This window comes from Meriones unguiculatus, chromosome 16 (assembly GCF_030254825.1).
Source record: "Meriones unguiculatus strain TT.TT164.6M chromosome 16, Bangor_MerUng_6.1, whole genome shotgun sequence".
Lineage (NCBI taxonomy): Eukaryota > Metazoa > Chordata > Mammalia > Rodentia > Muridae > Meriones > Meriones unguiculatus.
In genome coordinates this window covers 31,994,359-32,007,883 of record NC_083363.1, presented here as the reverse complement: position 1 = coordinate 32,007,883, position 13,525 = coordinate 31,994,359, and the positions used below count along the sequence as shown (strand labels likewise).

The window sequence follows — 13,525 nt, the reverse complement described above, 5'->3', positions numbered from 1 at the left end:
AATGTATACAATTTACCCTTGTTCATTCAAATGCTGATTTCTCAACCCCACTATCTGGTTTCAATCTGGATACTGTATCGTGATGTTTATTGTAAGCATCACCTGTCTCAAGTTTGTGTAAGCATGCCACCATTTGTTCTCTATATTGTCAATTAAACATCCAGCCAATGCTGAGGAAATGAGAGAATAGGGTGGGACATCCTGGTCCAGAGGGGAGGAGAAGGAAGCAAGTGGAAGAAGTCGGAGAGGAGAGATATAAGAAAAGAACTGGAACCACGAGCAGAGATGAACTGGACCTGTAAGATATGACTAAAAGCAACTATAATGTGAGAAATCTGAATGGGAGGAAACTATGCAGGCTTGGAGGTTTAGGATGGAATAACTATTGCCCAGCATTGTGCTCTAGGTTAATTAAATAAATCCTGGTCTCTGTGTGGTGATTTGTGTATACAGCTGGTTTAGGAATAACCGTTGCTTAACTAAAAGATAAATCAATAATAAATATTAATATTCAGCAAAACCCCTTGTGCATAGGAAACTACATGAACTAGTAGACTAGAAAATTGGCTTCATTTAGCAGAGATTTCATCTTACCTGCAAAGATGAATGGTCACTGATCCATTTTAATGGCTTCACAATCAGAGCAACCTGATTAGCAGTTGCTCCCTGTGAGGTTCCCCACAAGGGACCCTTGTTTGTCAAGGGCCATGACTATCCAGCCTTCCTTTTGCTGTAATCCTTTCACACAGTTTTGCATGTTGTGGTGACCCCAACCATAACATTATTTTAGCTGCCACTTCATAACTGTAATTTCGCTACTGTTATGAATCACAATGTAAAATTTTTGGAGAGAGAGGTTTGCCAGTGACCCACAGTTTGAGAAGCACTGCTCTAGATCTAACACCTTGCCAAGATGTATCAATATGTTTGTGTCTGATTGTCCAGCATCACCATGAAAATTTTATTGTTATAGTCAGCAGCCTGAAACTGCCTGGGTATACGGAAACAGATGGCCCTAGAGAGGAAACACCAAGCTTTGACAAGCCACGGAGGCAGGTCCAACCATCCTCGGGCCTCCCAAAGTGTCCTCTTTTCTCATTGTTCTTTGTCCTCCCAATCATTTGTTTAAAATTCCGAGGGGTCGAGAAAATGACTCAGTAGGTACAGTGCTTGTTTCCCAAATAAGAATGAGGACCTGAGTCGGATGCCCAGCACCCATGTTAAAAGCCAGGCACGGTAGTGTATGCTTTCAGACCCGTCACTTCGAATGAAGCAGGCATGTCCTAGGGGCTCATGGGCCAACCACTCCTGCTGACATGGTGAATTACAGGTTCAGTGAAATTCTTGTCTCAAAAAGTGAGGTAGTGAAGCTATTGAGGAAGACATCTCAATGATGACCTCCAGTGACCTCTAGTTTCAACACTACCAAGCACAGATAAGTGCATACACACACACATAAAAATTAATAATAATAATAAAATAAATATTGAATCAAGGAAAAAAAACTGAAATAACGGCTAGAAAACCATTTAGATTTCCAACACCAACAGCCATAGCACTTTGAGCACTGTCAGCCTACATCACCCCTGGTTATGGAACCTTTGAAAGGATTTCTTTATACGCGCACATATGTGAAGGTTAGTATGTGCACATTGCATAGGTGCTTTTGGAGGCCAGAAGGGGGTGTCAGATCCTTGGAGCTGGAGTTGTCACAGCAGGAGATTGCAAGCTGCCCCCCGTGGATACTGGGAACTGAACTCAGGCCTCTGCGTGTGAAGAACGCGCAATAAACCACTGAGCCATCCCTCCTGCCCCACACTGGGCCTTTTAAAATGAGACTGCATCTCTGGTTCGCTTCCAAGAACACAATCTGAGTCCAAAACAAACAGCTATTAATATAAATAATTAATGCTATCACCGTTTCATGCCCTGCAGCCTGAGTGTATGACTGATACATGGAAACAAATTACCACAATTACCCGAGGATTGAAGACAAGATGAAAAGCCACGAACCCACTGAACAGAGTCTGGGAAATCCTACCTCTCAGCAACTGGTTTGGCAATGATCTCGAAAATGATATCTTGCTTAGCATCTTGGTCAAAAATCCTTTGAAATCTGCAACGTGAAAGTAGTAATTATCGCAAGGCTGAGCCTTCAAATGCTATTGGATTAATGAATCTTGTTTTCATAAACACGTTTGTAAATGACCCCACTCTGACATCACCAGGCTTACCAAGCCTAACACAATGTTTGCCCTGTCCTCCCCCCCACACTGTGCCATTGTATTCTTGCTCACAAAATAGTGGGTAAACAATATGGCTTTGACAAGATCTGTACAATTGTCCCCCTCTGAAATAAATCACACCAGCTTTGAACCAAATAATAAACTGTGTATTTTTAGCTACCAAGAGGGACAGTGTCTGTGGCTGGCATCAGAGTCAAACCTCCGGACCTGCATGAGTTACAAGCCCAAGAAGGGGATGTAAAAGGCCCTTGGACCTCTGATGCCTGCCCTGTGAGGAGAGTGCAAGCATGAACTGTGCAATCTGTGAATATAACGCATCTGAACTGCAGTTGATTGGCCACATATTAGGTCCTTTTCCTACGACCAGTGATGCCAGCTTTAGGGTGCTGCTGTCTCATTTTCTTGACCATGATTTAAAAGTGAGAAGAGACTCCTCTGTTCTGCAAAGTTGGGTCTTTATCAGACCGGCAAGGACGGGAGTTCTAGGAGGTGGCAGAGTGTCTGTTTCAGTGTCCTTGAATCACTCTTAAGCTTAGTACAGGATTGCCAGCACAGCAGAACACTTGGGTGAGACAGTCTACTCTCTTGTGGTGGGGTGAGGTGCTGACAGCAAGTACAGCCCTCACTAAAACATCACAAAAGAGAATCTTCCACAGAGAGCACTGACAGACCAATTTTTTGTTTTTTATGTATTTAAATTTTTCTCTGTGTGTGTGTCTGAAGGTTTATGTGTATGCAGGTACAGCTGCATGCATGTGTATATGTGTGTTTATATGTATGCAAGTGTAGCTTCATGCATGCTAGAGACAGAGAGAGTGCCTGGCAGGGAGTATATGTGGAGGTCAGAAGACAAGCTTGTGTGTCTTTCATCTGTCTTGTATTTTAAAGAAGGTCTCTTACTGCCCTGGTGCTCACCAGGCAAGCTAGGTTGACTGGCCAGCAAGCCCTACAGATTGACCTGTTTCTGCCTCCCTGGTTCTGGGATCACAGCATGGCATCCCATCTGGCTTTTAAAATGTGGGTTCCAGGAATCAAACAGAAGTTCTGAAGCTGTTAAAGCTTTTCAAGCTCACTTTTCCAGCTGTGATCTCTTCCCAGTACCTTACATTATTTCAAAACAAAAGCTGAGAGGATGTGGCCTTTAAAGTAAAAACTTTCAAGCAAAACTTTTGAGGGCATCATAAACAGCTTTCAGATGACTATGGAGTTCTGGTCAACCTGCCTGCCTACACAAGTCAACTGGCCATATTCAACTAAAGCAGCAAGACCTTGGGGGACTTTTAATACAGTTGTTACCTTCAAGGAGTTCGGATGGATACCCAGAGTTAAGATTAGAAATACAAAAGAGAAAGAAATGTATCACCAATGACCAATATTAACCTCAAAGGCTTCCCAGGGCTTATCAACCTTCATTTTAGATGAGCGAATGGTGGACTACATATACACTGAGATAGAACAGAGGTTTTCAACCTTCCTCATGTTGTGGTGACCTCCAACCATAACATTATTTTCACTGCTTCTTTATAACTTTAGTTTTGCTACTGTTACTAATTTTATTGTAAAATCTATGTTTTTCCATGGTCTTAGGTGATATTTGTGAAAGGGTTATTTGACCCCCAAGTGGGATCATGACCCACAGATTGAGAACAACTTTTCTAAGGTCTTAGGAGGGAACACTAGGTTTGGGGTGGTAGCATTTGCTGTTAGTGTGCCTATTATCCCTTCAAACACTATCGGTACACAGCTTTAGATCTGTATGCCAGCATGGCACAGAGGTCCAGGGAACACATGGGCACCATGCAAGAGTGTGCTCTAAAGAGCAGGGTGGACTCTCGATCTACTCTGGTATTGGATTACAGACCTCCTGCAGGGCTCCTGGAGGCCACTGAGGAACAGAGCTCTCTGGCTTCTTTCGCCTGGTTGTTGGTGACCTTGAGGCAATAAGACATACCCCACCCAAATTCCCTGAAGAACAAGTCATTTCATCTGTCACCGTAACATCAAGTGGTGCCAGGAACTTTCAAAATGGCACTGAGCCACCATGAAATCAACAAGGAAAGGTTCCTTATACAAGGTTAATTATGGTCAGCCTATCTACTCACTTACCTATTTCACAAATACATATCAAGTGCCTCCCACAAGCCATGCGCTCTACCAAGGTTTTGATTAGACTGAGATATAATTTTAGAATAATATTCATAAAGTGTACGGAATTCTTTGGGCAGGGGCATGATGTCACGTGGTCAGAGAGATGGCTCAGCTGTTAAAGTTAAGAGAACTTGTTGTTCTTTCAGAGGATCCGAGTTCAGTTTCCAGCACCACACAGGGCCGCTTGCAACCACCTGTAAATCCAACTCCAGGGGATCCAAATCCCTCTTCTGGCCTCCATGGTACCTCTACTTACATGTATGTACACACATATTCATAATTTTTAAATTAAAAAAATAGTTTTAAATTAAAATTTTAAATTTTAAAAATTGAATTCACTCAATCATTTTAAAAATATATCCTCTGGTCTTTATAAAAACAGTGGAAGAAGAAACATTCCAGATTTCTCTATTATATACCTACTTTAGAATGAAGACTTCAAGATAAAAGTTTACAATATATAAAGTAATTGCATATTGAGCACCAAATATTACCATCTCTAAACATTTGATTTTCACAACAGAGTTATGTTACGCTCTGGAGAGGAACTTTGACCAGCTGTCTTCTGAGGACAAAAGAGAATCCTACAGTTCAGACTAGCTGCAACAAGTTCAGTCAAATCTCTTAGGAAGATGAAGTTGAGGTCTATGGAGGTAAGAGAGCCATGTGGTCCTCATGGTCATAAATAACACACCAAGACAGAACTTGGGGCTCCGGATGACCAGAATGTCCTTTCATTCATTAGGATGTTGTGTAGGGTTTGCCTAAAGCCCATTTTAACTGCACACAGGTTTCCTGCCTGATGCCTTTTTCAAAATCTTTCTGACCCCACAAGATGACCACTCCATCCTTCTAAATTCTCAGTCCCAAACTCCCTGGTGCCTTTGACTCCTATCTTTCTGCTTTCCTCTGTAATGAAGTCACTGGCAAACTCAATCAACTCTGACCTCCAAATGGCCATAATCCAATCAGAGTCCTGCCTAGGCATCCTCAGACACCAAAATCTGCAGGTGTACAGATCTCTTATATAACAGCATCTGCATACAGTCCAGGAACCTCTTTCCATACATTCTTCAGTGTTCACAATACCTAACAGAATGCAAGTGTCGTGTAAATGGCTTAATACTCTGCTGTTTCTGGAAAGATGACAAAAGAGTCAGTGTGTTCAGCAAAGACAGTTTTGATCCTTTCTAGGCCCCATGTTGGTTAGACCCATGGATACAGAATGGACACATGGGACATTTCTCAGCACTCCACTTCCTACCAAGGCCAGGCTACAGCTGTGTTGACCTGACTTCCTTGCCTCTTCACAGCACATGCTGCAAATGTCAGCAAGTGCCACGCTACTGCAACAGGAGTGTGATGGCTCCATCTTCCTCAGCACCATCCTCTTCCTGCCCGTGGCACTGAGGAACAGAGCTCTCTGGCTTCTTTCGCCTGGTTGTTGGTGACCTTGAGGTAATAAGACATACCCCACCCAAATTCCTCAGCACCATCCTCTTCCTACCCGTGGCACTGAGGAACAGAGCTCTCTGGCTTCTTTCGCCTGGTTGTTGGTGACCTTGAGGCAATAAGACATACCCCACCCAAATTCCCTGACAACTCCAGTGACTCACGAGGTTCTGTATAATCTGGCCTGTCTGTGCCCTTTGGCCTGTCATCTTCCCTTGTATCCCTCGCTTGCTCTGTAAATCTCAGGGGTCCCCTTTCTTTCTTCAAACAACCAGATGCTCTTCTATCTTAAGGACCTTGTCCTTCCTGTCCCTAAGGCCTGGATCTCTCACCCCTCAGGCTGGCAGTGAAGAAAGACAAGGAGTAGGTGGTTGGGACATTCACCCAATCCATGTGGTTAAGCATTACCCAAGAGAAATATAAAACCATCCATAAATGATAATGAAAGTGTTCCAGCTGCAGTTTTTTTTTTTTAAGTAAAATGGAGGCTGGGAAATTAATTAGACTAATACACTATATCCAATTTTTTTTTTGTCACTATGATATGAGATCAATATGAAAAAGTTCCTGAGATATTTTACAGTCTCTTTAATTTTTTCTCATATTGAATCAATATCCAAAATAAAGGAATACTTTACAGAGTACCTCATTTCAGGCCACAGCTGGTTCAAGTGGGTGTTGTTCCACTAAACATTATAGGTATTAGATATGTTCGTGAGTACCTGAGGCCTATGTATCATTTACATTCCAAAGAAAGACCACCTAAGTAACACACAGACTGGACATTAACATCCCCCCTTTAATCACATTTACACATTCATGGGCTTCATGTAGGGACTAACCCATGATGGGAAGAACAGGAAAATAATAACACTCGATACTCACAGATCACAAAGCAAAGATGGAATTTAAGACTGTAATCGTGCTACTTCTTTATTATCTTATATGTATTCATATGTGTGCATATTTGTGTGTGGAGGAGTGCATGTGTTCGCAATGTAAGTGTAGGGGTCAGAGGTCAACGTCACAGATCCATACTCAAGGTTGCTTTCAACACCTCTGTTTGAGAAAGGACCTCTCACTCGCCTGGAACTTTAGGTTAGTTGGCTCTGGCTTGTGAGCTTACAGGGTCTTCCTGCCTCTGCCTCCCATGTAGTCCTTACTGGGATATCAGGCGTGCATTGGTGTGTCCGGCTTTCACATGAGAACTCAGGTCCTCAGGCTCAGAAGGTAAGCACTTTGCAGCCAGAGTCAAATCTCCAGGCCTGGGATAGAATCTCAAACACAGAACCTACCTTTAAATCTTGGGCACAATAATGAACTTGACTTCTTTGTATCGAATGAGATGGCCATATTGCCCTTGCCACAGAAATGGGCTGATGACCTCAGCAACAGAAACTGACATGGCACAAGCATCTGCCCAGTGATGAAGTAACAAAGAGGAGGAACACAAAGCTTACTTAAACTTGTAGCTCTCTCGCTTATTGTTCACGAATCCATCTGCCAGATCTCGAGGTAGGATAATTTCCAAGCTAGATGTTAATTTTTCATCTTCATCTATGGAATAGATCTGCAAATACAAGAACGAGGGTAGATGTAAATGGTAAAATCCCAGAGTGACCTCTGACCTGGATATGATTAACACTGCAACAGTACAAAAAATGTGCTCTTGTGACAAAATACCATAGCATGGTATAGTACGTAAAGTTCTCTTTGCACTGTCACTGGACTCAGACAAATACATAGAACAAAACAAGAGTTAAAACCTAAATTGCTGTTCATGTTAGTTACTTTTGCTACTGTGATGAAATGCCATGACCAGAAGCAACTCATGTAAGAGTTTATTTTGGCTTGGGGTTCCTATGGGAGAATCCACAATGGCGGCGGGGTGGGGGGTGGACGTAGATGATAGCAGGCAGCCAGAGCAGGAATCTGAGAGATGACAAACACAAACATGAAGCAAAGACAGTGAACTGGGAATGGGGCAAGGCTGTACAGCCAAAAGGTCCAACTCAGTGAGTACCTTCCCTAGCAAGGCTCCACCTTCTAAACATTCCGTAACTTCCTGAAACAGTGCCAACAGCTGGGGACCAGGTATTCAAATACCTGAGCCAACGGGAGACATTCTCATTCAAACCACCACACTGCTGTACCCAGGCCCTGAGCATCTTTGCATGCTCTAATATGCAAATCTGATTGGGTAAACGCATCCTTCTTGTCCTTGAGAAGAGCCTTGAGAGCCTTATGATAAGTGTGGCTCCCCTGTTCTAGAGAGATTCACATTCTCGATACAGCCCATAAGCACTTCTGAGCAGGTGTGACCCTCGGACACAGACTCCCAAGTTTCAGGAATTCGGTGGGTCATGTGGGTTGAAAGGATGTGTGAGCTTCATGTCTTAGATGTCCTGTGCATGTCAACTTAGCTCAGCCACTACTTTTGCTAAGTGACCAGGGAGAAATCACTTCCATCTTCCAAGATGATATGGAAACAGAGGGACCTAACCTCCTGACAGTGGTGCCATTTTCTGATTCTTGTCTCCATTACACACGTGTTTATTTCTTGGCCAGGAAAAGCAAGTCAACCCTCTAAGGAAACCTTGAGATTTAATGTCGGCACACTGAACCCAACTACCAGGTGTGTGAGCAGCTACCACTCTCAGAATCAAAGGCCCCTTACATATAAAGTATGGGAAACAGAATCGCCAGCCTCCCTCGAAAGAGTGTTTGGGGGTGGGGCTCAAATGATGTAATGTGAATGGAAGTGGTTGTAATGCACCATAAAAAGGAGATTTTTTAAAAAGACCTCTTGTCTTTCACCAGGAAATAAAATACTTTCTTACAGGCAACACTTCCTATTTAAGCTAGAGTCACTTACATGCAAGATTAGAGGGTAAGAGTCATATTACTACCCAAGGAAAGGTTACCTAAGCTAACAAAAAGTATGAATAATTCCCAAAGCAAAAAATTTTTTTAAACTTTGAGACAGGATCTCACTGTGTAACCCTGGCTTGGATCTCTATGTTGACCCAGCTGGCAGAGAGCCACCCCTTGCTGCCCCCAACCCCAAGCGCTGGGAGTAAAAGCATGTGCCACCATGTCTGGCTGAAGCAGATTCTTACAGTGAATGAAAGGAGTGTGTTTGACACGAAATACACAAAGCTGACGGGTGACACACACTTCTTTAACAATCTGTATCTTGGAGTGGAAGCTGGAGATCTCAGTGGTTAAAGCACTTGCCATTCTTCCAGAGGACACAAGAGACCAGCTCCAGGGGCTTTCTCCTTCTGGCCTCTGAGGGGATCTGTGCTCACATGCACAAACGCAAATACAGATGCTCACACATAGTCAAAAAATTTAAATAAAATCTTTATAGACAGCCGCTGTCTCTCTACGCTCAGTAATCAGAGGGGGAACTGGAGTAGGAAATGAATTCCCGGCATTGTGATTAAGACATTCTTTAGTCGGTGGTGGTGCACGCCTTTAATCCCAGAATTTGGGAGGCAGAGGCAGGTGGATCTCTGAGAGTTCAAGGCCAGCCTGGTCTACAGAATGAGTTCCAAGACAGCCAAGGATACACAGTGAACCCCTCTCTCAGGGGGGTGGGAGTGGAGATACATTCTTCAAGGCATTATGAAGTCCTTAGAGAGCTAGGAGGCAGAACAGCGTCAGGGTGTTCCTAGCACCTAGGTGGCCCTGGGTTCAAACCCTAGCACTACCACCATCAAAGGGAAGAAGAAAATATATCCTTCAAACCAGAATCTTTAGTATAATAGGGTAGTTTTCACCCTCTCTCTTACAAAGAATTTATCATCTCTTTAGGCAAAGAAGCAGAAAAAAAATGCAAGGTTTGTATTGTCTTGTTTTTGTTTGTTATTATTTTCTCATTGTTGTTCTCTCTCTCTCTCTCTCTCTCTCTCTCTCTCTCTCTCTCTGTGTGTGTGTGTGTGTGTGTGTGTGTGTGTGCCTTGCGGGCACGCCTCTTGTGTGCTGATTTTGAGCAAAGGTCTCAGTGTGAAGTCCTGGCTGTCTTGGAATTCACGATGGTAGAACCGATTGAACTACACAGCAGCCTCTGTCTTCCTACTACTGGGTTTGAAGGTGTTTGCCACCTCACCCTCACTGGAGTGTTTAAACAAACAATCAATCAAACAAAAACCAAAGTAGCATTCAGTAGTGATCAACACCTATCTGGCTCTCACTATGTGGCACAGGCTGACCCCAAACTCACAGCAATCCCCCCGATTCGGTACCCTGTCACCCAACCACCAACACAGCTAAACGCTGTGAACCACCAGGCCTGACCTAGTCTACAAATTGCTATGATTCATATTGTAATGACTCAAGGATGGATGGATGGACATATGGATGAATGAAGCCTTGGAGTTGCTTTTGATTTTGTATCAGAAGCAGCATTCCCAGTCAGGGAAGAACGGTGCTAAGTTTGAGAGTCCTGGACACAGGAGGCAGCAGGGACACACTATCCAGGTATCTGCCCATTTCTGTTCTCTTCTGCTTGTGCTTGCAGCATAATGAACGTCGCTGCTAGAATGTGGCATCATGAAAACACAGCATGACATCAAGCTCACTGCTCAGAGGACCAAACAACCCCTTCTCCATGTTCATTAGGAAAACAGTAAAGAACAATCATCAAAATAACTAAGCATCAAGACTCCTCACCAGCTTCCCGTTCATACCGCTGCTCCCCTCCACCTTACCACGGATGAACTTCTCCTTGACTGCCAAGTCAAGGCAAAGTCTAAGAATCAGGGGGTCGATATCATAAGTGCTTTAAAAGGTCTTTGTGTAGGTGATTGATTGCAAGGAGAGTTAGAGGCAAAGATGTCCAAGGTTCTCTTTCTACAGTTTTATTTCTTTAAATAAACATGGCTGATTTGAGGGCTGGAGAGATGGTTCCGAGGTTAAGAGCACTGCTCTTACAGGAGTTTGATTCCTAGCACCCACATGGCAGCTCACAACCATCTGTAACTCCAGCTCCAGGGGATCCAGTGCCCTTCACTGGCCTCTGCAGACACTGCATGCACTCAGTGTTTTGTGTGCAGGCAAAACGCTCATAAATATAAAATAAAAGCAACTTTTTTTTCCAATGGATAATGCTTTCTTTGGAGTCCTTTCTTACAGTTTCTCCTGAATGTTTTTCACTAGAAAAAGGGCCACTGCTGGTGAAAACAGACACATTATAATTACCTTGTCTTAAGAACATAAGTTATCGGAGGCAAATTCTAAATTATAAGATGCCTTAATGTTACACATTCGCATACAGACACACAGCACTGAAAAAGAATAGAGGTTAAACATACGAATCATATGCTTATTCTAGGCATTCATGAATACGAACCAAATTGTCTGACTCTGTAAGTCAGAAAAAAAAAAGCTGGGGGTTTGTTTGTTTGTTTTCTGAAGAAGAAATGTAATTTTAAAAATCCTTAATGAAAACTAAACTCAGTGCCAGCTTGGCGGTGACAACGCCTTTAATCCCAGCAAAGGCAGGTGGACTCTGAGTTTGCAGTAAGCTTGGGCTACACAGTGAGTTCCAGGGCTGCCGGGGCTACACAGAGAAACCCAATATTGAAAAACAAAAACAAAACAAACAAACAAAAACTAAACCCAGTGACTTGCACCAAATAAAACAACAAAACAAAACAAAACAAAAAAAAAACTTGAAAGGGGCTGTGAAGCTTGTTGGGAAGCAGGTTTGGGTGGGAAAGGTAGAAAGAGGAGAGAGGAGATGGAGAGACTGCAAAACAATTAAAAATTTTGATACAAATGTAAAATTAAATTAAGCTGGGATTGATGCCACACACCTTTAAAAGCAGCACTCAGGGAGGCAGAGGCAGGCAGATCACTGCGAGTTCGAGCCTAGGACAGCCAAGGCTACACAGAGAAACCCTGTCTTGAAAATCTACACACACACAATATTAAATTAAAGGCAGGAGTAGTGGAATGCCTTTAATAATTTAGGAGGCAGAGTCAGGTGGATTTCTGTGAGTTCAAGGCCAACCTGGTCTACATACTGCGTTCCCCGCCGGCCAAGACTACATAGTGAGACCCTGTCTAAAGACAAACAACAAATTAAATTAAAATTAAACAAAAGTCAGGTCCCGCTGCTCACAAGTTGGGCACTCTGGTCACTTTATTTAACCTACCACGCAGTGTCCTCGTGGGTAAAATGACAAGAGTCCCAGCAGAGGACCACACATAACCCAGAAAAGTCAACTGACAGGTGGGTGGTGATTTCTCCAAACACAGCAGCCATGACCACGCTCACCCTGGAGGCAGAAGTGGAAAGGCCTGTCTTCCCAGCCTTGGCAAACTTCTGGATTTATGAAAGTGTGTCAGACAAACAAACCAGGGATGCAGCAGGACAGCAAAGCAGTTAGGTAAGAAACCCCGCAGGCTGTAGAATGCAAAAGAAAGCACCTGTGCATGCTTGTCTGTAACTGTCCGAGTGTGCCTTACAGAACTTGAACACGGGTTTCCCCGCTGGGGCCCTTTAGCCCCAGCTCCGAGCTGTGTGTGCAGGGCTGGAAGGCAGTGGCCGAGTAGAGTTCCAAGAAGCGCCAGAGTGTGGACGGAAACCGTGCAGCTGAGCGTGCAGTCGGGCCCACGTGCACTAGTGTGCACACGTATGCCAGGCGCTGGGCTGAGGTGGCCCGCCCCCGGGGATGCATTCAGCTACGCTGCCCCGCGCCCCGCGCCCCGCGCCCCGCGCCCCGCGCCCCGCGCCCCGCGCCCCGCGCCCCGCGCCCCGCGCCCCGCGCCCCGCGCCCCGCGCCCCGCGCCCCGCGCCCCGCGCCCCGCGCCCCGCGCCGGCCCTCCCACGCGCCCCACACCCGGCCGGGTGGCTCGTACCCCCTGCTGCTGCTTCCGCATCGGGGGCTTCACCCTAGCAAATATCTGGATTGTCTGCTTCACCATCGCCAGCTGAGCCTCCGCACTGACCCTTGACCTTGCTGAGTCCAGTCCCCTTGAAACTTCCCACTCCACCTCCTGCAGAGACCAGCTGCCCTAGCAACAGTAACCAAGGATGCTACCCAAGCGGCACCGCGGCCCGGGGATCCCGCCTCCTCTCCCTAATTGGTTGTGGGCGGGACCGAGCAGGGATCACTGCGCATGTGCATAGGATGCTCTTGGGACCTGGGTTAAAGGGTTTGCAAACCCCGAGTCTGGCCCCTTTCTTTAACAACTCCTTCCTCATTCCTTAACTCCGTTACGTCTCTCTGAAGTCAGCCTGCCGTTTATCACGCATTGAAGAAATGTCCTTTTTTGGTTGAGACTTCCAGGCTGCTCTGAATTCACTTGAAAATCATTGTGTGATAAAGCAGGTTCTCAACAGAAAATCACAACCCAAGGGCAAGGGCAGTGCTGAGTTCCCAGTGGAGAAACTGCTTCCCATGTGAAACGTCTGGAAATGATGACTTGCTGGTGGACAGTCTCTAAAAATATGTCCAACGTCTGCTCAACAGGAAAATGTAAATTAAAACTAAGCCGCAATGTAGCTCCGGTTGATAATGGATTGAAAACTTTGTGGTATGTATGTATATAACAGGATATATATATATATATATATATATATAGAGAGAGAGAGAGAGAGAGAGAGAGAGAGAGAGATTGACAATACCAGGTGCCAACGAAGACAGGGAGAAGATGAATCACCCATG

The 13,525-nt window shown here is 44.7% G+C and overlaps 1 protein-coding gene across 2 annotated transcripts in view; it reads right to left on the bottom strand.

Annotated features, from left to right (window-relative positions):
• The window catches only part of Kif6 (kinesin family member 6), a 285,962-nt gene extending 273,088 nt beyond the window's left edge, over window positions 1–12,874 (bottom strand). Inside the window, exons 1-3 of one of the 2 annotated variants that reach the window (XM_060369640.1) lie at window positions 12,717–12,874; window positions 7,307–7,416; window positions 2,042–2,116 (exon numbers count right to left, since the gene is read on the bottom strand). In XM_060369640.1, the coding sequence (XP_060225623.1) occupies window positions 2,042–2,116; window positions 7,307–7,416; window positions 12,717–12,782 (251 nt within the window). In that variant the 5' untranslated portion in view covers window positions 12,783–12,874. Of the gene's footprint in view, window positions 1–2,041; window positions 2,117–7,306; window positions 7,418–12,716 lie in introns of those variants that run through there. The other variant, XM_060369641.1, reaches the window with a different exon arrangement.
• Window positions 12,875–13,525: the final 651 nt, after the last annotated feature.